This window comes from Prenolepis imparis, unplaced genomic scaffold (assembly GCF_030444845.1).
Source record: "Prenolepis imparis isolate NDT839.2.m4 unplaced genomic scaffold, iyPreImpa1.0 SCAF_13, whole genome shotgun sequence".
Classification (NCBI taxonomy): domain Eukaryota; kingdom Metazoa; phylum Arthropoda; class Insecta; order Hymenoptera; family Formicidae; genus Prenolepis; species Prenolepis imparis.
Window position 1 is genome coordinate 6,798,640 of NW_028141171.1, and position 23,521 is coordinate 6,822,160.

The following is a 23,521-nucleotide window of genomic DNA, read 5'->3' on the forward strand; positions in this document are numbered from 1 at the left end:
CTCTCTCTCTCTCTCTCTTTCTCGCTTTTCGATTTTTATCCTTATTAATTATTTAATTGTTTGGTAATATTAAAGGAGAGCTCTGTCCTCCTGTGAAAATGTGTCACGAAAACTCTATGCGAGCGAAAAAAAAACAATTAACATAATTACACGAATCATCGACACAATGAGAGTAGCGTAATAGACGTTTGATATGTAACAATGAAAACATAATGCTCTCGTTTCATCGAATAAAATATCTCAATTAACATAAATACGGTACAAATATCACACACACGCAACGCCAATTAACAAATAAAGTAATTATTTACTCACAGATAAAAAATAACTCAAGCGACTCGCAAACGGCGCCATTTTACGTCGAAAGGAACTTGAAGGTTGCGTTCGGAAATCCGTCCGTCAAAGTGCAGAGTTTGACCGACCAATCGGAGACCAGGGATCTCTTCGTCCTGATTGGCCGAGGCGCTTCACCCTAGGCGGATATATTTTCGACGCTACACAATCTAGAATGCTGCTGCCCTCTGATGCACTTCAGATTGTTCGTCATCAACGTTCGCGTGCTAATCACCGCTTCGGTCCGCGAAAATATATTAATTAGTGTCTTGACGTGGTTAATTATTGCATAAATCCGATCGTGTCTCGTATACCGGCATCGTGATCGCGATCCCACGCGCGAGATTGACCTCGTCGGCCGCGAATCTTGCTCGATGTTTCGAAAGATCGGGTGATAACGTTCCGACTCGAGCCGCCGAAAAAAAAAAGTTGGCTCGCGCGAGCCTACAAAGACGGATCGAATTACAGGCTGCGCTTTCGACGCGAATTTCCGCAATTTTTGGGCGTTATCGCGGCGTCGTCGTAACACGATACGTGCTCGACAATAAATAATCGGCCTGCGCGATAGTAAAGTGTAGTGTAAAGCGCCTATTTCTTGAATATCGGCGACTTCAGAGTGCATCGCGGGGGGAAGCCGCCATCTTCTCGTTCGATGAGGCCCTCCGATAAGGCCTTGAAAGTAGCGGCGACGCGAGAATGGAGCATCGGTCGTGCGCGAATAAGCTCTCGCGAGTCTCGTGTTTTACCGAAACGCGTCGAAAATGTGATAACTGAAACCCGGCTCGCCGCTCGTCGCGAACGAAAAAGAAGTAACGCGAGTGCAAGTGTTTCGAGAAACTTGTACGAGGTGGAGGCCCGAGGTGGCGTCGGGCAACGGCGGAGCAACTATATGGTAAATAACTTATTTATTATAATAATGAAAAGCCTTTATATACTGATTCTTATTTACTATTTATTTATTATGATCAATCAGAAATGCGAGGAACAGAATGTGACAAAATTATTTTATAAAATCATAAATATTTTTTTTAATGTTTCAGGATGATTATTCGCCTCATATGCTATTTCTTGAAACCTGCACTGAGAACATTTTCTCTTAGAATTTACCATGAAAATCATGGTAATCATGGGACAATATGGTATGAGAAGAATTTTATGACATTTTCTCTGCGATTAATATTTATCACAAAAATAATAATATCTATCACAATAAAATATAAAACATGTTTGATTAATTTCACTAAACTACATAGTAAAATTAATCAAACATTTTATATTTTATTGTAATAGATATTATTTTTGTTGTGATAAATATTAATCAAAGAAATTCTCATAAAATTCTTTCCATGTACCATATTGTCCTACGATTACCATGATTTTCAGGATAAATTCTAAGAGAATATTCTCTCTGTGTGATAATTCTTTACGAACAATTAATTTTTATTCTGATTTAAAATATAAAAAAATATCAAAAAGTATAAAACGCAATACATATATTGCGTATGCACATTAATTTGGTTTATCTATTTTGAACAATTTAAATAAAAAAACTTAAATAAAATCTAATCCTTGTTTCTATTAAAAAAAAAAGCTTTTTTAGTATAAAGTTATTACATTAAATATATTTTTCTTTTTAATATAAATATAAAAATATAAAATTCGGTGCGCGTACAATAATAATTTTTTATAATATTAATTATTTTGGATTTGACTATAATTTAGATCTTTTACTTGTCTGTTTCAGATCAATGTAGCTTCAATTTCGCTGCAGCGATCGGTGAGTCACAAACTTTCATTTTATAGTAAAAAAAAAACGCCAAGTACATACGTATAAGTATTATATTGTCTTAATTTTATAAATTTATTTAAACTTCTAATTTGTTGCATACAAGTTTGTATACTTTTTTATGTACTTGGCATGCATTTTTACCTTTTTACTTTTAGAATAGTTTTTTATTAATAACATATAATATTTATTCATGTGTCTGAACAAAAACAACAAAAATTTAAATAAATGCAATCTATGCCTAATTTTATCGCCATAAAAAGATGCGTAGATCTCTTTAAACAAAAACATTTTATTTAATAAATTGCGATAAATCAAACTTCACTTTGAATTTGAAACATTAGGGATTTTAGAAGTATTCCGTAAGAAACAAAATTATTATAATTATATCGAAATTGATGTGAAAGGAAATACTAATTTAACATATGTAACTTTCGGACACATCACGTGTTTGGTGATGAGGAAGTGTCAAACATAGAAAGACAGAAAATTCGATCATTTAAATTTAGTTGCGTCGCATAAACATTTCGCTTCGGCGTGGTCCCAGGGTGCACAAAATATTTGGGACCAAACTTGTGCGTAGATAGAGCGGAATAAACGTTGTGTTACGTGTTTTTTCGACATTTTTTATTATCTTTCGGAGGACCAATTTATTCACGTTTTCTCATATTTTTAAACGCGCTTCTCCATTTTTTAACAAGTTTTACTCATTAGGAAATATATTTAATTTTTGGCACCCCTATGTTATGCTATCATAGTTCTGTTAAGAGTTCTGAGTTATTTAGAACCACAGGAAGAGTTTGTGATAATTTTTAGAAATAGTTCAGTAGCCCCACCACTGCGACTTGTCGCGACGTGTCGTTGCGCGTTCCGAACCTGGCAGTGCCAGTCTAGCTCCACCTCCAGTGCTCTTCTTCGATTCTTCGTGATCAACGGTCGCCCGCCTCTTGCCGGTTCACGAAAGGACGAGTGTATTGATTAGCGTCTTTGGCGGTTAATTATCGTATAAATCCGATCGCGTCGCATACGTACCGACATCGTAATCGCGATCGCACATGTGAAATTGATCTGGTCATGACACGTCTTTTTTAAATAGTTTTTATTGAACGGAGGACTATTTTATTTATATTTTCTCATATCTTTAAACACGCTCCTCTATTTTCTAATAAGTTTTACTCATTAGGGAAGATATTTAATTTTTTTGAAATTTATATACTCGCGATTTACATATATATGTTAGGTTATGACACGTCTTTTTTAATATTTGTTATTATAGAACGGAGGACTATTTTATTCGTGTTTTCCCATATTTTTAAACGCGTTTTTTCATTTTTTAATAAGTTTTACTCATTAGGGAAGATATTTAATTTTTTCGAAATTTTAGGATCGCGATTATATTATTATGTTAGGTCATGGCACGTCTTTTAAAAATATTTTTTATTATCAAATTAAGGACTATTTTAATCGTGTTTTCTCATATTTTTAAACGCGCTCCTCTAATTTTTAATAATTTTTATTCATTAGAGGTCATAATTATTTTTTTCGAAATTTTTGGGTCGCAATTTAGATACCATAATGTTAGGTCATGACACGTCTTTTTTTTTAATATCGAACGGAGAACTAATTTATTCATATGAAACGTTTTTTTTAAAAATATTTTTTTAATATCGGACGGAGAACCCTTTTATTAATGTTCTCCCATAAACGCGTTCTTTTATTTTTTAATGTTTTAATCGTTATCGACAATTAGTTTTTTTCTAATCTTACGGTCAAGTCATATATATGTATATCATTCATCTTTGTGTGTAACATATGTTTATCTTTAGAAAAAGTGCGTTATACAGTTTCTCCATCTATACATAACGAAGAATCATTTAAACTTTCATTCATCGTCGATATAAATTCATAAAGGCTTGAAAATAAATACAGATTTTATCAAAAACATAATGCAAAAAGAAACAATTTAACTTCGCGTTCTATTCGCCGCGCAACGTATTGTTTTCTCGGAATAATTTCCGCGCATACACACACACACATACAATAAAAAAATCTTGAAAATTTAATTCTACGAAAATATCACGAAGAATCTTATCTCTTCTTTTTTATTTTCTTCGGCGATCGAGATACTCATAAAGCGAGAATCCGTATTGTCATAAAAGTTGTAAAGTTGTCAATCGATGTGTGTGATAACATTGGTAATTTTTCTATCTTTAGCTTCTCCTTTTATTTCGATACAATCTACTTCCTGCGTAAAAAAAGAGTTATCGCTTCGAGACTATCGCGAAACGGCTTCGACGATAATTCGCGATATCACGTCCGCGTTAAAACGTATTCCAAGCCGGACAAGAGGGGTGAGAGGGGGGAGGGTTAACGGGCTGAATATTCTGCGTGCCGTCGAGATAAGACGGACCCTATTAGCCCCCTCTTTATCTTTCACGTAGCTCGACAGCCAACTTTTCCGTCAGAGCGACGATTACCCGAGGGCGGTTCGCGTGTTTCGTCGAGTTTCCCCGAGTTTCATAGGGGTATAGTTGGAATCTTTTCTTTTACGATGGATTATTTTCCCCGAATATTTCCCGACCGAGGCGGGAGTGACAAAGAAAGTTCGCGCTAACGAATCCTCGCGAACAAATCACTTCCGGTTTGACGAAAAGTATCGCGCGGATTTTAGACGAAAACTTTACATGAGACATATATATACATATATATATACACAGAGAGAATTTTCTCTTAGAATTTACCCTGAAAATCATGGTAATCGTGGGACAATATGGTATATAGAAAGAATTTTATGAGAATTTCTCTGATTATTATTTATCACAATAAAAATAAAAATATCTATTACAATAAAATATAAAATATGTTTGATTAATTTTACTATGCAGGTTAGTTTTACATTTTATTGTAATAGATATTATTATTTTTATTGTGATAAATATTAATCAGAAATTCTCAAAATTCTTTCTATATCATATTATCCCACAATTACCATGATTTTCAGGGTAAATTCTAAGAGAAAATTTTTGCAGTGTATATATACATATATATATCTGTACTAAAAGAGTGAATAAATTTTTGCCAAATAATTTCGCGACATCTCGTTTATCATCGATTCTCTATTAGCAGTACATGCAACGTTGTCAGTATAATCGATTGTATTTATATATATATGTGTGAATCAATGATATATATATATATATATATATGTTTGTACGATTTCTCAATGACCTCGCGTGTACTCCGTATAAGTATCGATTTTCTTGACAATGCAGAGTCTGCGAAAAAGCCATATAACACGTATTGCTCGCTATAATTGCCGGCTAAATTGTTACGAACGAACTCGAAGAGCGTCTTGTTATTAGTCACGCGACAAGAAAACGCGGGAAACGACGTTGTACGGCTTTTGCTTTCGTGCGAAAATTATGCAAATTACGAGCAAATCGTCGAGTGCGTCATCGCGGAAGGAAATGTCACTCCGAGACGAATCAATTATTAATTCCCGAACTTTTCTCGATCGATTCGTAAATGATTGACTCTACGCGAAGTTTTTTTTTTTCAATATAAGAATAATATATAATTCAGACCTCGGAATTCTCGAAATAGATATACATATCGCACAAGTATCATTAATAATAATAATTATTATGTCACAGTATTAACTACCTATTATCCTTGTAAATAAATTATTTCTTATACAATTATACGTAATTCACTCTCGTAAATTCTCGCAGCAAGGTTTGTTTGTGTATACATATTATATATTAGTCTTTATCAAATCTCTATTAAATATAGTATATAATAAATAGATATATATGTATATATATTATATAAATATTATATATATAATATTTGATAGATATTTAATAGAGCCTACTTAATAAAACTATTTAATAGGAATCGAAATTGAGATTTCTTTAGGAATCTGAGATCTTTTTTTCATATTTATAATTTCGATCTTTCTCATATTATTGTTGCAACGAATGCAATTGTTACTTACATTCGTGACTTTTGTGTTTAGTACGAAAGTTGGCACATATATTTTTTAATATACACGTGTACATATATCCCTCGAGGGATGAGAGTTCCCACGACAGAACAAATTATCTTCCACTCACACCATCGCTCTCGTAACTCTTTTCCGCGTATATGTTATTCCTTTATATAGCGAATATCGACCGCAGAAGTGTATTTACAAAAGATTTCCAATTGTATTTACGGCTGTTTTCCTGTACTTCCTCGAAGTAACTCCCCCACATTCGCAAAGGCTTCTTCACGCGCACACATACAAAGTAACACGCGCATATTCACGCATATTCCCGGGGAATGGTTAACGCTACAGCATACATATACGTGCATGCAATAAACGTACGTGTGTGCGTGTTCGCGCGATCAAAAGTGCTGCGGCTTGCGGCTGCCTCGACGGAGAGGTCGGAAAGAGACGGACGGACGTCGATCCAATCCCGCACTATCGGACGACCACATTCTCGCAAATTGCGACACCGCCGACACCGGGACTGAGGCCGAATGACAATAAGTCGAGGGCAAGCAGACGCGTTCGCATCGCGATCACGTACGCGTAGATTAGCGATCGTTTGTCCAGTCCGCGACACGTGATGACCGACTACGAACTCCGTCGCGATCGTCGGCTACTTGCTTATCGCGAATCAGCTCGCACTATATGTGCTGTCTCTATAACAATAAACATATGTGCTAGGCATTCGCAATGCTATATAAACACGCGATAACGTAATATCCGTCCGAACTGCTGTTTATTTTTTTTTTGTTAATCTTGTTGCTGTTAAGCTTAAATGCTCTACTTTCTCACGAATTTTTCTGCATTTTCAGTAAAGATTTTTATTTAAAATTTTCGAGAAAAAGTATATATGATTGTCGTGTAAATGGATATATGTCAAATTTACAAGCTACATATTACGTACAATGTGTATGTATGTTATAATGAGGCTAATTTTCCATACACATGTACGCGTATAAACAGTCAATTGTGGTCGAAATACAATGGGTAATTCTCTCACGGTAGAAATTCTGCGTAAATCGCAATGATAAATCACGATGCGTGGGTGAAGCTTGAAAACGACGCATCTGATACATCGGAATACTTGTCGATAAACCATGGCACGCACTTATTTTCCAGTGACGCTTATTTTTCGGCACCGATGCGTTTATCCTTTAACATATCTAATTCGCTGTCATCTCACGAACTGCATTCAATCAGATCATCGCGTAATTTTATTACAAGTTATACTTTTGAATAATTTTTCGATTAAATTTAGTCTCCGAGTTAATTTACATTTTTTACTTGTATATATTAATATTATATACATTATTATATACTATATTATACACTATATTACTTGTATATTACTTGTATATAGAAAAAAAAGAGGAACGCGTTTAAACAAATTATTTTTTCACGCTTTCGAATAGATTCTTACGAATTTCAATATCTCCGCGATTCCATTATCTTGTCTCGGAACGAAACATGATGCAGCATCGCGTATCCCGTCGATTTCTATTCATGATCGATCACGCCAGCGAGGAAGACATACATCTCGCGACGAGATGCGCAGGAAAACGCATCGGTGCAATAGTCGCCGCCTCTCTCTCCCTCTTTCTATCTGTCATCCCGCGTTCTCCCTCCGCTCGGCGTAGTATTGGAATTTCGAAAAGCCGGGCTGCTCAGGTAGACAGCCCTGATTTAGAGCATCCCCCCCCGGGTTGGCGGGCGTTTAACCGAATCGAGGATTCATCTCTCCTCGCGCGCGCCCTCAAAGCAACGCGGACGCGATGCATGAGCGGTGTGTAATATGATGAGCGGCACACGTACGTGCGAGCATGTATATACGTATATATACGTTCCTTCGTGTATTCCGCCATCCCTGTCCTCTCCTCTGCCCTCTCGCATCCACACGCTCGCGGCGGTTACACCCACGTCGAGCTCTCTACTTACGTTGCCGGTTGACTCGTGTTGTCCGGCGCTCTCCGCCACTTTGACTCTCGCTCTGTCTCTGTCACTCGTAGTCAAACACACACGTACGTATACACATATATATATACCCATATATCTACATACAGCCCGACATTCGGCATTCCCGTTGCACCTCTGTGGATTGCGGGGGCGCGAGAGGGCGAGAGAGAGAGAGAGAGAGAGAGAGAGAAAGGAGGGGGCGGGACGGACACGAGAGACCAAGAGAACGGAAGATTAAGAAACGCGGCGGCGCGACAGAGAGGGAGGATGACGACGACGGGTGGCGGCAACGAGCGCCCTACAGAGAGCACGGGGTATATCCGTGGCACCAGAGAGAGAAAGAGAGAGTGTGGCGAGGAGTGGAAGATGGTCTCTCTGTGGCAAGCGCGCGCGTAAAGCAGGGGTGTCGATAAAGAGTTTTCGAAACTTTTCGCACACGACGACAGAGAATATATTAATGCACCATCAAATTTGCACTCGCGTGCGCTCGATCCCACGCGTGAGTGATTGAAGATTGCCGACACAAGCGGTCGCGCGGTTTCGTAAGCGAGCGAAATGACATTTATGTTTGACAGTTCTCGAGTGTCAAATTTGAAAAATATATAACGCGAGCTTTTAATTTTCATTCAATTTTTAATTGTTTCGACGGTGTTATATATTTTATTGGCGCGATATTATATATTCGCGACTTCTTTGTGATTCTGAAGATTAAAGTTTTAATGCCTGCTTCGAATTATAAATCGAAATAGAAACGATGCGATTAATTATCGATGCCCAATTACGAGTGATGGGATTTAAATGATCATTTGAGAAATTTGACAGATATTATATATCGATATCTCGTGATCGAAACTCGTCGCGACGAATTTGCGAGATATCGATATATAATATCTGTCAAATTTTCTCAATAATTATTTAAGTCTTATTACTCCGTAATCGGGCATCGATAATTAACTGAATCGTTTCTATTTCGATTTATAAATTCAACAGGCATTAAAACTTTAAACTTCAAAATCACAAAGTCACAAATATAATATTGCGCCAATAATATAACATCAGTGACACGAGAGAAAAAGAGAGAAAGAGAGAAAAGAAAAGCGTTTGATGTAAAGATAGCTACGAGTAGTATGTAGATTGAATTTTTTAACAGCCTTCGCGGAAAGAGCGGGGCCACAGAGAAAAAGAAAGACGAAGAGAGAGAAAGAGAGGAAGAGGGAGAGAGATACAAAGTCTCTTATTTGTAACCCACAAACTCCAGGAGACGACAGAGAGAGCTCTCTCGCCCCCGTCGGTCGACGCCCTTGACTCGTGCGCGCGGGAGAGTGGGGGTGGGGTGGGGGGAGACAACGAGTGGGGGAAGGACAGCTTGCGGTGGAAGCGAGACGGCGCGTAGCTGCCAGTGCCGTTCTGTGTGTTGCCTGGGTTGGATGCTCGCTCTCATTGATGCGTCGGTGTGGGACCCGTCGCGGCGGTTTTAGTGTTGGTCGTCGTTCATCGTTGTGTTCGTGTTGCGCGGCGGCGGCGGCAAGCGGCGTTCACACGTTCCCGTCATCCTCTACTACTACTCGGCTCGCAGTCGAGCGTCGTACGTTGCGCGTCGCGGACGCGAAGTTCGCTCGTTTCCGGTCTATCGTGTCGTCCCGGTCGCGGACCGTCGTCGTACACGTACACATTCGAGACGTAGACGTGTGTTGACTTTGTGCATGTGACTTCTTCCTACGAAAGTGTCAGTGCCGGACGGAACGAGAAAGAAGGAGATACGCGTAGAAGAGAAGAGAGAGAGAGAGGAGAGTGTGCGGGGAGGAAACGCGAGTGCTTTTTCACCGCAGTGCCAAGACAGATTAACGACGCGTTCGTCAAACGGATTTCGTCGTGTCTGACATTCGTTTTTCACCGGCCGGGATCCAGAATCGCGACTTGCGATGGATATTCCAAGGTATGGATCACGCGATGTATCGAGACCCCCCCCCCCTCCCCCCACCCCGGTCTCTTTCTTCGTCATTCGTGTGATTAATGATTTTTTTGGTGCGGCCCGAGAATCTCGATTAAAAACGTTGAGCGGCGCGAAGTATGTACAGGTACAGTTCGTTGCAATAGTTGGCGGCGCGCGAAGTCACGTGTCCTCGTTAGTTATGCGGCCAACTTCGCGAACGTGACGCGCCGCGTTCGTCGACGAACCGCGAATATAATAGATTATTATTATTACTTTCGCGACGGAGAGAGAGACGAGAATTTTTTTCATTTGCGTCGTGCGCGACGCGTCGCGTTTAAGGTTATCCCGTTTAATCTCTCGTTCTCAGAGTTCTCTCGCCGGCTCGGGGCTAATAATTACAGCGTTCGACCACCTTTCGCGAAACGGGGGAAGCCGACGATCGGCGGCGAACCATCCGCAAAAACTAATCCCCCCCTTCCCCACCGATCGAAGCTTAATTCCCTCCGCAGTTCTCCGCTTCTTGATCGATAAGACGCGCGCGTTTCTCTTCCGAGAAAACGTTGCGCCGAACTCGGGCTTGTTAATTGAGTTTCAAACAACCGGCGAACCTGAATCCGCTCCGAATCTTTGCTCCTCGTTTAACGATCCTTGGCGTAAGATCGCATTCTATCGCGACACGCTTAATAGATTATTAAGCAGATGGACAGAAGTGATTATTAAGCTCAGTAATTATTCCATGTCACAACAATTACGTGAGTGCATTTATATATAACTTATTAGATCAAAATAGTCATATATTCCGAGCACTTTTTCTCAACGATTAGACGTTAATATTTTCATATTTCGTTTTATTGTGAAATATTTATAAAAGATTATTATATCGTACTATCAATAACAATAATATTAAATAGTACATATTTTATATCAGCTTTCAAACGGATATATTTTGATTAATTTATAATTGATTTCTCTTATTCCACATGATTTCTTTTTTATAATTTCTCAATTTTTAATATAAAATATATAAATAATTAATTCTTGATGCGTTTAAATATCATACAAGCATTTATTTATTATTAGATTGAACAACTGTATATTACATTACTAATAATTTAAAAAAAGCAACACTATTTGAATAATTGAATACGTCAAATTATATATTGAAAAGTTCTAATTAATGACATTTCATTTTCTTATAAAAAAACTAATGAATCTAACATGCGAAGATAACAATTCTATTTAAATCTCTTAATACTGATGCCGCTTATGGATTTGGCGCATTAGGCAAGTAATTAAATTAATTAAATGGTTGCTTTTGCTTGTATTATTGGTAAGAGTCGACGGTGAGAGTTAATGAGAAGGAGGAGGAACGGATTAATGATGTTTCTATGAGAGATAATCGACGTACACGTCTCGTAAAATTGTTTGGAGATTGACAACCGAATTCGTTTTCTTTATTGTGTAATGATTTGCAAAACTTGTACATACATATCCTGTAAATTACAATTTACTGCCTTTACTGCGAGCTTCTCCTCGGTCCGAGAAATTGTGTCATTTAAACGCGAACTTTGGAAAATTGTCGAAAATTTATTGAAACAACAAATAACAGCTCTGATTTATTAGAAACTTATTTCGAATCTTTGTCACACACACACACAATTTCAAATTAAAAATAATTGCAGAATTGATGGAATGACACAATTAGATAGTTATATAAATCCGCTGTCTAAACAAAATTTCCCGATCATTGCGAAATTATATTGCTTAAATAGAATTTTAATAGTTATACTGACATTCCACTGTTTAAGGCCCTGCGCACAATAGAAAAAATATTAGGAATAAATATGAAATATTAGGAATAAGAATTATTTTAAATAAAATCGAAAAAACTCTGATATACAAATTCAAGTATAAAGAGCTCTTATTAGCTTATTAGCCCTTATTAGTCCTTTATATCCGAATTTGTATTTTTATATTAGAGTCTTTTCAATTTTGTTATCTTTAAATAATTCTTATTCCTAATATTTTCTCTATTGTGCGCAGGGTCTAATTTAGCAATTAATAATCTGCTCCGTTCAAACAGAACACACGCGCATTCTTAACTACTTCTGCGAACCATTTAAGTTCTTTCTCTCGCCGTATAATTATCGTGCTTTGCGAGATAAGGCTCTTTACGACGCCATGCATTTTACAAAGTTCGCGTCGTCGTCGCGCCGCTAATAGAGGCACGATCGGCCGTATCGTAAGTATGCGGAATATTAGGACACACACCGTCGCGTAACCTCGCTCGGAGTTGTTAGCTTTATCGCCAGCACAATGGAATTTTTACTTCCCGCTGCCACGGCCGCGAACGAACGGTTCTGTTTCGCGGTTTGTAAAATTGACGATTTAATATAGCGTACACACGCAATATGAAAATGTATTGTGATCATTGAACATATCCCAATTGTTGTGCGTATATATTAAAATTTGTACATTTCTATATACATACTTTAAGCGAAATCGTTGCAACGAGAAATACATGAATTATTACTTTAAATATTATTTATTTACGTTCGTACATTATTATATTTTTCATCGCGATGTATTAATTTTATAATCATAATTTTATCATTCAGAGAGAAAAAAGTGCACAATTTTAAATTTGCTTTATTATTTTTTTTTTATATAGAGATATATAGGTTTGCGCTAAAATTAATCGAATTTCTCGGACAATATGAAACAGAATCTGTGTCTCTGTCTCGTGGAACGACCATTTCGCACAGTCGCGGTTCATGGCATGCATAACGAAATCGCGGGACTCGTAAACGGCGCGCGCGGTATCACCCGCGGCACCCGATAATTAAAGCGCGGAACCGGCGTGTCTGGTGTGGAGAATCCTTTAATCCATGCGGCATTGTGCGCCGCCGTTCGGCCATGTCGCGATAACGATCGAGAGGGTAAAGAAATCACGGGCGATCGGGCGGTGGTTAAGGATCGGGTCGATTACGCGAAAGAGAGAGAGAGAAAGATTCGCGATAACTTCCTCCGCGAGACTCCGCAAAAACTCGGACAAGCTGCGCGGCGAAGCTCTTTCAGGAACGGGATTTTTCTAATTTCCTAAATCGCAATCGCGATCTTGTATATTCGCGCGTTAAAATGTCAATTGGGGGTGGAGATTCATCGACCATAAAGTTGCAAATTAATTGCGCGTTTATTGCATCGGAGGCTGAAATCATCGAAATTACCGGCGCTTTAGATCGCCGATCGCTTCACACTGCACTCCATTGCCTCGCAAGACAATAGAACGTGGGAAAACTTTTCAACGTTTGTGTAAATACAGGGGGAGGGGGATGAATTTAATTTTGCTCGGCGGCGATGGTGGTGTTTACTGACGGGACGAGACGCGTCGCGACGTCACACGCCGGGAATATACACACACACACACACATACACAGATATATATATATATATATTATATATCAAGCCGAAAAGTTTTTATCGTCCCGCCGAACGCATTTGCTGCAAATTGATGGAAATAATGGCTCAAATTTGGTCCCGGGTGAGTTTTTCACGCTGACGCACGCGCGCATTATACACGTGTGTTTATAAATATATATATATATATATGTATAAATATATACATATATACACACGCGTGTATATATATCTATATATTCGCTTCGCGAAATACATTATCCGCGGAGAATGGACTGTTAACGCGGTTATATGACTCCATTTTGTGCGTTACACGAAACATCATCCCGCGTTACAAAGAGCCCGTAATGACGCGTCATGTATATGCGATCGCGCGCGGCGCGGTAAAAGCGTGAAAATAATAGACAACGTTATTCGCCCGGCCACGCGAATGTTGGTTTTCGGACGCGGCGGACCCTCTCTCTTCTCTTTGGCGGAGCGTACAAATCGCAAAAATGTTTTCCGTAATTCGCGCGGGCGACACGCCCCTACGGCGCGCGATGCGGCTAAAATAAACGGGCGCTGAAATCGCGCACGGTAATCTACGAGATAGATAGAGAGAGAGAGAGAGCGTGAAGGGGAGCACCGCAAATTATCCGTCCGCGCGCCCTCGCCGTTGTTGAATGGCCAATTCTCTACTTGGAAATTAAGCTATGGCCTAAACTAACCTAGCATAACGTCGTCGACACGACCGGTGCATCCATCGGTTGAGTGTTTGCACGGTTGCTTTAGCGTGCGCTTCCCTATCGTACCCTACCCCTGCGTCGTCGTCATCATTGGATATTCGCACTACGATGTGCAACGAAACAGCGTCGGAATATACACATGTATATACATATAGATTGATTCATATTGACTTATTTAAATGCAAATATAGATGATAAAAACGTGGGCCGAGCGGAGCGTCACGTTAATTCGTCCATTAACATCATCAATGTTAAAATATATTATCAATTATAATATATAATATATATAATAAAAATATATAATCAATTACACATTGCGCATATTTTATAAGCTGGAAGGAAAAATTTCGAAATTTGCTTCTCAAACGAGGTGTTTAATTTGTTTTACGAAGGAGAGCCTTCAATTTAGCCGCATTAATTCCTCGACAAAGAATTTTTTTTCGTTATTGTGCCTTCGTGTCGCGGTAAACGACGCGGTAAATAATTCCGCGGAACGATAATGAGCAATTTCCATTTGGGTTTTCCGGCGCTCTCCTCTTAATTCACTTCGCGCATAAGGTATATACAAGAAGTCTCGCGCGAGATCGTTTCGCTTCGGGTTTCCCGCGATATTTTATTGCGAGGATTTATTCGACGTGTTCGACACGTTTGCGATAATGGTCGGCAACGCCGAGCCTCTTCTCTCCTCTCGTTCGCCGTCGCTCATAATGCACCGTGCGGCCGTCACCGCGGTCCATTGAAAATTGCATTGTAATCAATGCGTCGTAGATCCTGGAACGTGACGTTGCGCACAGCCGGTAGCTTTGCACCCGAGATATACATATACACGCATACGTTGGATCCACACGCGCTTTCTTTCCCTCTTCTATACCTTCTTCGTCGCATCTCTCTCTCTGTCTTCCTCTCTTCTCCTTTTTTTTCTCGCTCTTTGTCGTCCCCGGGTTCGAAACACGCCTCGAAGATTAGGATAAATGCTCCTGGAGCGGCGACGAAACGCGCAGTTTACGCTCCTAGTAAATCGAACGATAAATCGATCGCTCGCGCCATCGTAAAGCTTTGCTCGCGCGCCGACGAAATGAGAACGTATAGTTCCCGTGCGAGATACAGCGCGGAGAATACTCTTAATAGAGTACTTTAATAGAGAATACTCTATTTATTTATTTATTTTTTTTTTTAAGCATTTCTCGAGAGAGAAAAATTTAAATGGCACCGGCGAACGAATGTATTCCGATATTTCGGTTTTGAACATTGTCAAACTATTATATAATCGCATGAAGCAAGAATTACAGCAGCGAAATATAAAAAATATCTTTTTTTTTCTTTTTCAGGAGATTGGAAATATTCCACGGCGTGTGAGAAACAGGAAGATATTAAGAAAAGTGTCCGTGCGAAACGCGTAAGTCGAGAACTTGAACGAGATTCGCGCGCGAAAGATCGTTTCCCGTTTTCCGTATATATAAATTAATTAATCGATGAGAAAGTGTACACTCGGTTCGCGCGCGATAAAGTAGTAAAACCGCGATGAATCGCGTTGTGTCGTGAACAGTGCACATGAAGAGAGAAGATCGATCTTAAAACTGCGACCGTCGTCAAATGGAGTCCCTTCCGGATCACGAGGATGCGTTTGAATCTACGAACACATGTTGGTGAAATGATCGTGTGCGTGGTGTATCGTGGATGCTGCAGCGATTTCTAAGAAGCAATTGCCCAAGACTAAGATGTACCCCGCGCCGGCGAGACATCCCGCCGCTCCCGTAAGTACACTCGCATCTCTTTGCTTTTTTTTTTTTTCCCCCTCGCAAGCGAAGAAATCAATAGTGCCATTCATGACATAAAAGCAGAGTGTGTAAAAAGTTGAATATATTGATAAGAAAAACGAGAAAGCTTTATAGAATCTGAATAAATGAATACATATACTTTTTATTTATATTGTTCACTTATAGTTAATCGCGTAAAAAGCAAACTTTAATCCGACGAATTTTATTTTTACGTGCGGTTGAATCACACTACAGATTAATGCAATAATTGGTGCGTGCATTTATCAATCTTACGTTTGAATATCTGTTGCGAATTTCCCGGGAGCACTATTAGTATTCCTTCGCTTACGTTGTTATTCTCAGCATTTTTATTTAGCGTTATCCATTATAATGAGCGTCAAAGGGCAATATAGCGTAATTACCGCTCGGGCACGAGCGAGAAAGAGTGAGAAAGAGAGGGACGAAAGAGCACGTGGGAGTCGAGCCGACCGTTCTCGCACTTCGCGTTACTAATTCGAAGAATGTTTGATTGTTCCCCGCATATGTCCCTCTCTCTCTCTCTACCACCTCCGCTCGTGCCGCTCTTTTTACCACCATAATTTCACGCGTCGCACAAGCTCAAAGTTCCTTACGACGAAACGAGACCACCGGCGAATTTGCTGACATACAGACATAGTGGGAAAGAGAGAGAGAGAGAGACGGAGGCGGCCGTTAGAAATTGTAGGGATTATTTATAGAGCCCGCAAGTCAACGTACAACAATTGCCGTTCATAGAACCGGCCAATGGGCGATATGTGGGCACCACTCGTTTGCTTATTGACGCTGATGTGGCGCCGCTCTGCTCAAGGGGGCACAAAGTGGCTCGATCGTTTCTTCGACGAGTACACACTCGAAGAGCGCGCGACGACATAATAACGCGCTGTAATATTCATCTTAATACCGCGCGCGAAACTATCGATAATTATCGCGGTGACTAATGATGGAAGGACGTATAATTGACCCGAGAAGGAGAAGAATCGCAAAAGTTAAGCGTCGTTAATGAGCCCGATAATTTCTCCGCGAGCACTTGTGTCTCGGGACGATATAGAGTGACGATGATACATACGATGATTGTACTCCTCTTAACTCATCCTCACGCGAAACTGCTGATAATTATCTCGGCGATTAATAGAATGACATAATTGACCCGAGAGAAGAGAGATCGCATACAAAAGTTGTATATAATTTTTTCTTCTCGATCATTTCTTTTTTTTTTTTTATGAGTATATTTTTCGCGAGATGTATGTAATAACGAGAGATGACTGTAGTAACGGCGGTACGATATATACCGCCTTTAAGACCGCGCGTAACGACTGACAATATATTATCGTAGTTGACTATTAGACATAATTGAGCTGAGAAAACCAAGTTAGACATCGTTACTGTGAACGTTATATTATTTAATTCGGGAAACTAATTGAGAGATGCATTGCGTGCTGCTAAAGAAATTTAAGCCAGTCTTGCATTACGATTAAGTATAGTGTCTTTTGCTTCCGCGCCGTTGGAAGGGCGTCTTCTTTCTGCCGGTAATAGAGCATTATTAGCGAGCCTTTTAATGGAAATGAGTGGAAATTAACTGTCATTAGATCCGTGATATAGATTTCGCGTAATAACGTTGCGAAGAAAGCGATAACACTGTCGCTATTAATAACGGGACGCATAATCAAGCGTAATCGTCGCGGCACATGATCGACTATTTACGCGCGGTCATTTGACGGTTATTTATTACGTTCTTCTCTCTCTGCGGTCGGGAGATGCGGCCGACGAATGTCCGACAGATGAAGGTTTTCGTGCTTTATTAATGTACGACGTAAGGCGGATTTGTCATAAATAAATGACTCGACGTAAAAAAAAAAAAAAAAAAAGAATGTAAATATCATATCTTTATAATTATTACCACGTTGAAAAAATTTTGATATATCGCGGCGATATCAGAAAAAACTATATTTAGAATAAAGATGCCGTATATATTTGAAATATTCGTGAATAAAGGCGGAGAATATTTTTTTCCTCTAGCTTAGCGATGTATTAATTATTCAAGAAAGAGATAAATAATTTTTTCCGCATAGCTGTAACTTTTTCAAGTATAATCACACTTTTTTTATTATCTCATCCTTTTGAGATACCCTCGCTTATTTCGTCTGACAGCTGATTGTCGGTATGGCAAGAAATTTCTAGACGCGCTAGAATTCCTCGCTTGCCAAAAGCAAATAAACGAATGCACGCTGGCGAGCATTACGCTCGTAATTCTGTAACCCGATCCTCTTCGCGGCAAGGATAATAAAAGGTGAAATAGTTATTCGCGAGAGTCGTCCGTTATTTTAAGACGCGCGTCTAGAAAACTGTAAAAAGCGAGAACATTGGAAAGAAAGGTACTCCTAAGAGAGTATCGGGGAGAAGAGATCTAGGGAACAGCTCTTTCCCCGCAATTCCCCGTTGCGATAGATAGAAAAAAAGGTGAAGAATTACTTACTTGTGCCAGTATATACAGTATATATACATTTCAATAACAAATGATAAAACAAATGACTTTTTTATACTCGTATACTCCAGTGTGTGCGTTATTTTACTTTTCCTTTATTTATTCAATTTTCATGCGATAAGAATAAATTTCAATCTCGTAGAGAAATAGTCATCTCCGCGCGAAAGGATGACCCCCTTCCTCCCTCGCGACGTTTATAATCCGATCGAATCGCGACGCTTCCGCTCTGAAATAAAAGAGAAAACGCGTGCGGCACGTTTCACGATCGTGTCAGCTGTCACTCGCGCGAGTGTATTCGGAACTATTCTCTCAGTCATATCTGTCGCTTATTTCGCCAAGAATTAAAAAAAAAAAAAAAGAATTTGCGGTAGAGAATCGCAATTAATAATGGCGAACTAGGTGAATGCCCCTGCCTGCCCCCCCCCCCCATGTCTCGCCGTGTCCCCTGCTTACGTCTTTGATTAATAGTTATCTCGTGTCGCGGGCGTGCATTAGAAGTTAAGCGAACAAAAGCGCGAGAGGACATTGCGAACGAGCGCTCGCAGCAGCAGTATAGCAGCGGTGCCTCTGCCGCGACGATATAGTTTGCGCAAATGTAGGAAGTAATATCATGGACAACAAGAGAAAGAGCGAGAACGAGAGAGAGAGAGAGGAAGAGAGAAAGAGAGCCTCGCGACGCGCTCTTTGCAAAATGCGCCTGGCTGAGCGCGCGAGCGCGGGACAAAGGGACGCCGCTTTGTTTCGTCGTCTCTTTCTTCCCTTTCCCCCCTCGCTCTCTCTCTCTTCTCTCGGTCCTATCCTCCTCGTCGCCGACCCGCGCGCGTTGCCTTCCCGCGCCCTTTCGTGTCGGTTCGCTGTGTCGTTTCGTGCTCCAGATTCCGCGGATTCTACGCGCCTCGCCCTCTCATAGAGAGATTGCCCGCACTGAATTTTATATCAAAAATCTCGCCGTTTATTGCCATGTTGTCTCCTCCTCGTGTAGAGGAAAGACGGGAATTGTGTCTTTTAAATTACATGATTTTGATTTTGCAGTTTATCATATCATTATACATTTTTTGCTACTCTATAATCTACTCTTTTAAAGATCTCTAATCTAAGAGCATATATTATTTATTTATTTGTGTATATTTATGAGAGAGAAAAAGATGGTATTTGTGATAACTGCAATGCAATATACGTGTTGAGTCTTGCTTGCATTATTGAAAATTGTTTAAAAATGCCATATAAAACATATACAGATATATGAGTGATGAACTTTTTTAATAGTCAACAGAGTAAACGATCTATTGGTTGCAAGATTGGTTTTGTGAATGCCTGTAACAGAAAAATATCGAAGGAGGAATATTCGGGAAGAGAAAGAATTAACTGAAAAAAATTACTCGGATACGACACGGCCCCCGAATATTGTTTGGAGGGACTCTGCATTCGCGCGGCGATTGAAGAATTACGTTGTAATTGGTCGAATAAAAAATTGGGATTGCCACATGAAAATGATCTGCCCGTCGGTCGGTCGTGAGCTTTTTCCGCGTATCGGGGGACGGAAAAAATTTGCCGATGACAATCGCTAATCAAATCGTTCGGCGACTAATTGTTCGCCGAATGGCTCGTCCGAATTGGTACGAAGAGCGAAAATTGAAAATGTTCGCCGGAGGCTTCGTTGTGCTTTGAAAGAGAGAAAAGTCAGGCTAGACGGAACTATTCACGGGAACAAATTGCATAGGCGGAATAAAAAAAGAGACAAACGTAAGGAAACTCTTTTCAGAGAGAAAAAGAGAGTTTTACTAGAAATTTAATAAAGTTGACTAGAAATATTATAATTGTTATTCGAGCATGATATGATAAAAAAAATAATCTCTTAATATTACAAGTTTAATTATTTTTCACACTTTGCATAATTAGATTAATCTCTCTCTTTTTTTTATCATTCTACTTTAATTAATAAACAAACGGGTATAAATACGCCGCGATATTAAGGAAACGCACATATTAATGTTATTTCACATTAAATAACTTACTTCGTAGAATTTAAGAGGATACGCGCGCGAGATAGAAGAGAGCGTTATAAAAATATATTCTCATTTTCGTATCAACCTTTCGCGATTTATGTAACAAGCTCATGCCAACGTTGAAAACCCTCTAAAACCCCCCACGGGTCGGTCTTTCTCGGCGCGTTTTACTTCCTCTCTCGGAATAATGGAAACGCTCCAAAGTTTTTATGACCACTCTCGCTTCTTCCTTGTCGTGAATACACCGAAATTCTTCTTTCTCCTTTTACAGTCCCGGGATCATAATTCGGTCCTCGCGTGCACCGGCATCAGGCAAAGTGTAGAAAAGACTGTGACCGATTTTAAGATGTTTTTAGAACTACCGTAAAATACTAACTCGCAACTAACTCCGTTTGCGGGTATTAAGCGCACGTAATGTTGTTCGTCAAAACTTTGTTGGAATACGACTGTGAAATTTATTCACGATGCACTTGTCACTTATACTTATGTGACAATCGTTTACGTATTGTATATACTTATACTCGATCGTATATTTTCGAAAGTGCAGTATTACTTTCCGCCCGACTTCTTTCATCTAAAAAAAAGACGTAATTGGAATAATTAAACAAAAAAATTCGATAAATTAAATCGCAATATTAATGCGTCGATCTTTCATTCTTTATTCTCTTTTCTTTTTTCTTGTTCGAAACGGGTTGCCACGAGTAAGAGCGATTCGTCCGATGAAAAGTGCCTGGAGTGATTAATTGTAGGGATTAATTAATAGCGGGGAAGGCAAGAAACGACGCGCGGTTTCCCCTGATTAATCCGTCACGTGGGTGTGTGCGGGATTTCGCGAAATCGTAATCAGACGAATGGTCCTTTTCACCACTGCGGATAATGGACTATGATACATCGAAAGGGATTCTGTTCATCTCGTCCTCTCTATCCCATTGTTTGACCCCGGCCGTAAATACACGTTATATCGCCGACGCTCTCGGCTCTGCTTCTTCGAGCGTTTCGAATTGCACGACCTCGCGATTGCACAATCTCTCATATCTGAAAAAGAACGCGCCGATTTTCTACTTTACATTTCACAAGCGGCCCATTGTGTCATTTCATCTTGTCATCATTAATCGAATCCCATAATTGATCGAAACTGTATTGCATTCTTTACTTATAAACTTTATATACATTCTTTTTTAAGATTAAAGACATTAAGGAAATTAAAATATTTATGCACTATTAAGTTGATAAATTTAATTATTAATATTTTAAATTATATATATCGAGAAATATTTTTTTAAACTAATTTTTTTCAAAATAGTACTTTATACGAAAATGTCAAATGTCGCTAATAGTTAAGCACAATGTTTGTTTTAATTAATGGTTTATAGTTGTAAATTCGAAAACCCGTCGGAAACTAATTACTCATTTCCCTCCGCGTATTTGGAAGAGATACTTGGTGCGTTTAAGATTAAAGGGAGGTCGCGGACGAGAGAGAGGAAGCAAAGCCGTTCGGGGTCTCGTAATTGGTGAGTTTTAGCGGCATAATTCCCATCCATCCGCGCGCAGGGGCGTATCGCTCCGGCCTATGGCTTTTTAAGCGTCGGTCCACGGTGTCCATTGGGGTAGTCGAGTCCGCTTTCCACCACACGCGTATATATACACACAAATACACACACGTACACGATCCTCTTTCTCGTTGTGTATACGGGGGTGCGGGGGTATACCGAGCTTTACTCGGCTGTTGGGATCCGTTAGGCTCCGGAGTTTGAGGGTAAGAACGGTATGACAAGCATTTGATGAGGGGACCAACGCCGCCCACTGAAATCCCAAGCGGTTCTCATCCTCGTTTCCGGAAATTACCCTACGCCACTAAACGTTGCCAGACGCGCCTCTCGTATTTAACACGCAAAATGCCAAGCTATTTTCCGTCACACGATATCTCCTGCCCGGTACTTGGATCGATCGCGACAACCAGCTTTACATCAAGGTACAATGCCCATATCATTACGTAATACAAAGATTGTTTAGCATCAGCGAGACAGTGCGAACATTATATGTCGAAGTAAACGTTCCGTTATCTTTAATCATTCATTCTTAATCGCTTGCGTAATTAAAAACAGAAAGTTTATCATCGCCTTGACATTTTAAAGAAAACTCGATTCCAAATTTCCTAAAATAATCGTTACAATAAAAGTTGACGTCGACGATATTTATTTAACGATCTAAGAATAACCAAGTGTCTCCGCGCTATTAGAAAGATACGGAACACCGCGAAGAATGGCAATCGATAGTGTGAATCAACTCTCGAAGAGGCGCGTTATCGTAACGCGATCGGCGCGTCCAAGGTGGCCGCCTTATCGCTGCCGGGGCTTTTTATTGCTCGACTTTTATTGTTCCTTCGCATGAGAGAGGAGATGGGCGGTCGTGCGCGCGGTCGGAATGTGTCTTTGGTTTCCAAGAGTAAGATTGATCACCACTGCCAACTGTGTCGGAGATGGTCGCAACACTCTTGCCACACACCGAGGAAAGGAGAAGGAGTTACCGAGTGTCCCCAACGCGAGTGGCTCTCAGAGGCTGCGCTCTCTCTCTTTCTTCATCTCTTTCTCTCTCCGACTAGTGGTAGCGCATTAGTTGGTTGACGCGTCCTGTATTCGAGGTTGAGAAACCCTGGCGGGATCTTGTTCAACATTTACATTTACATTTACATGTCGAACGGGGATCGACCCTCGACCAGCCTCGTTAAAGGACAAGAGAGAGAGAGAGAGAGAGAGAGAGGTAGGGACGGAGGAAGGGAGAGAGAGGTATTCGGGACGCGGGGACCAGAAATATATAGACGTACGGAATGACTATCACTGCCGTCGATACTCTCGCACGTCGAATCGTCGTCGTATATCGCGAATCATACCGATCGATCGAAAGAACAGCCGAACGCTGTGTATCGGAATGCTAGCGGCTGCCTCATAGCGGTTTCAATTAGCCGGAAATTTCATTAGCTGCTTATTCGATCAGGTAGTTGCTGTAGGGTGAACGGTCAATCGGTAATTAACCGCTCGAATCGCAAACTTTGACTTT

The 23,521-nt window shown here is 40.0% G+C and overlaps 1 protein-coding gene across 9 annotated transcripts in view; it reads left to right on the plus strand.

The window, feature by feature from the left end:
* Positions 1–544: 544 nt before the first annotated feature.
* Positions 545–23,521, plus strand: part of Gro (TLE family member transcriptional corepressor groucho) — a 70,412-nt gene continuing 47,435 nt past the window's right edge. For 8 of the 9 annotated variants that reach the window (XM_083053477.1, XM_083053482.1, XM_083053486.1 and 5 more), the window contains exons 1-2: positions 9,516–10,041; positions 15,509–15,934. In XM_083053477.1, coding sequence (XP_082909603.1) covers positions 15,899–15,934 — 36 coding nt within the window. In that variant the 5' untranslated portion in view covers positions 9,516–10,041; positions 15,509–15,898. Of the gene's footprint in view, positions 1,226–2,077; positions 2,111–9,515; positions 10,042–15,508; positions 15,935–23,521 lie in introns of those variants that run through there. The other variant, XM_083053478.1, reaches the window with a different exon arrangement.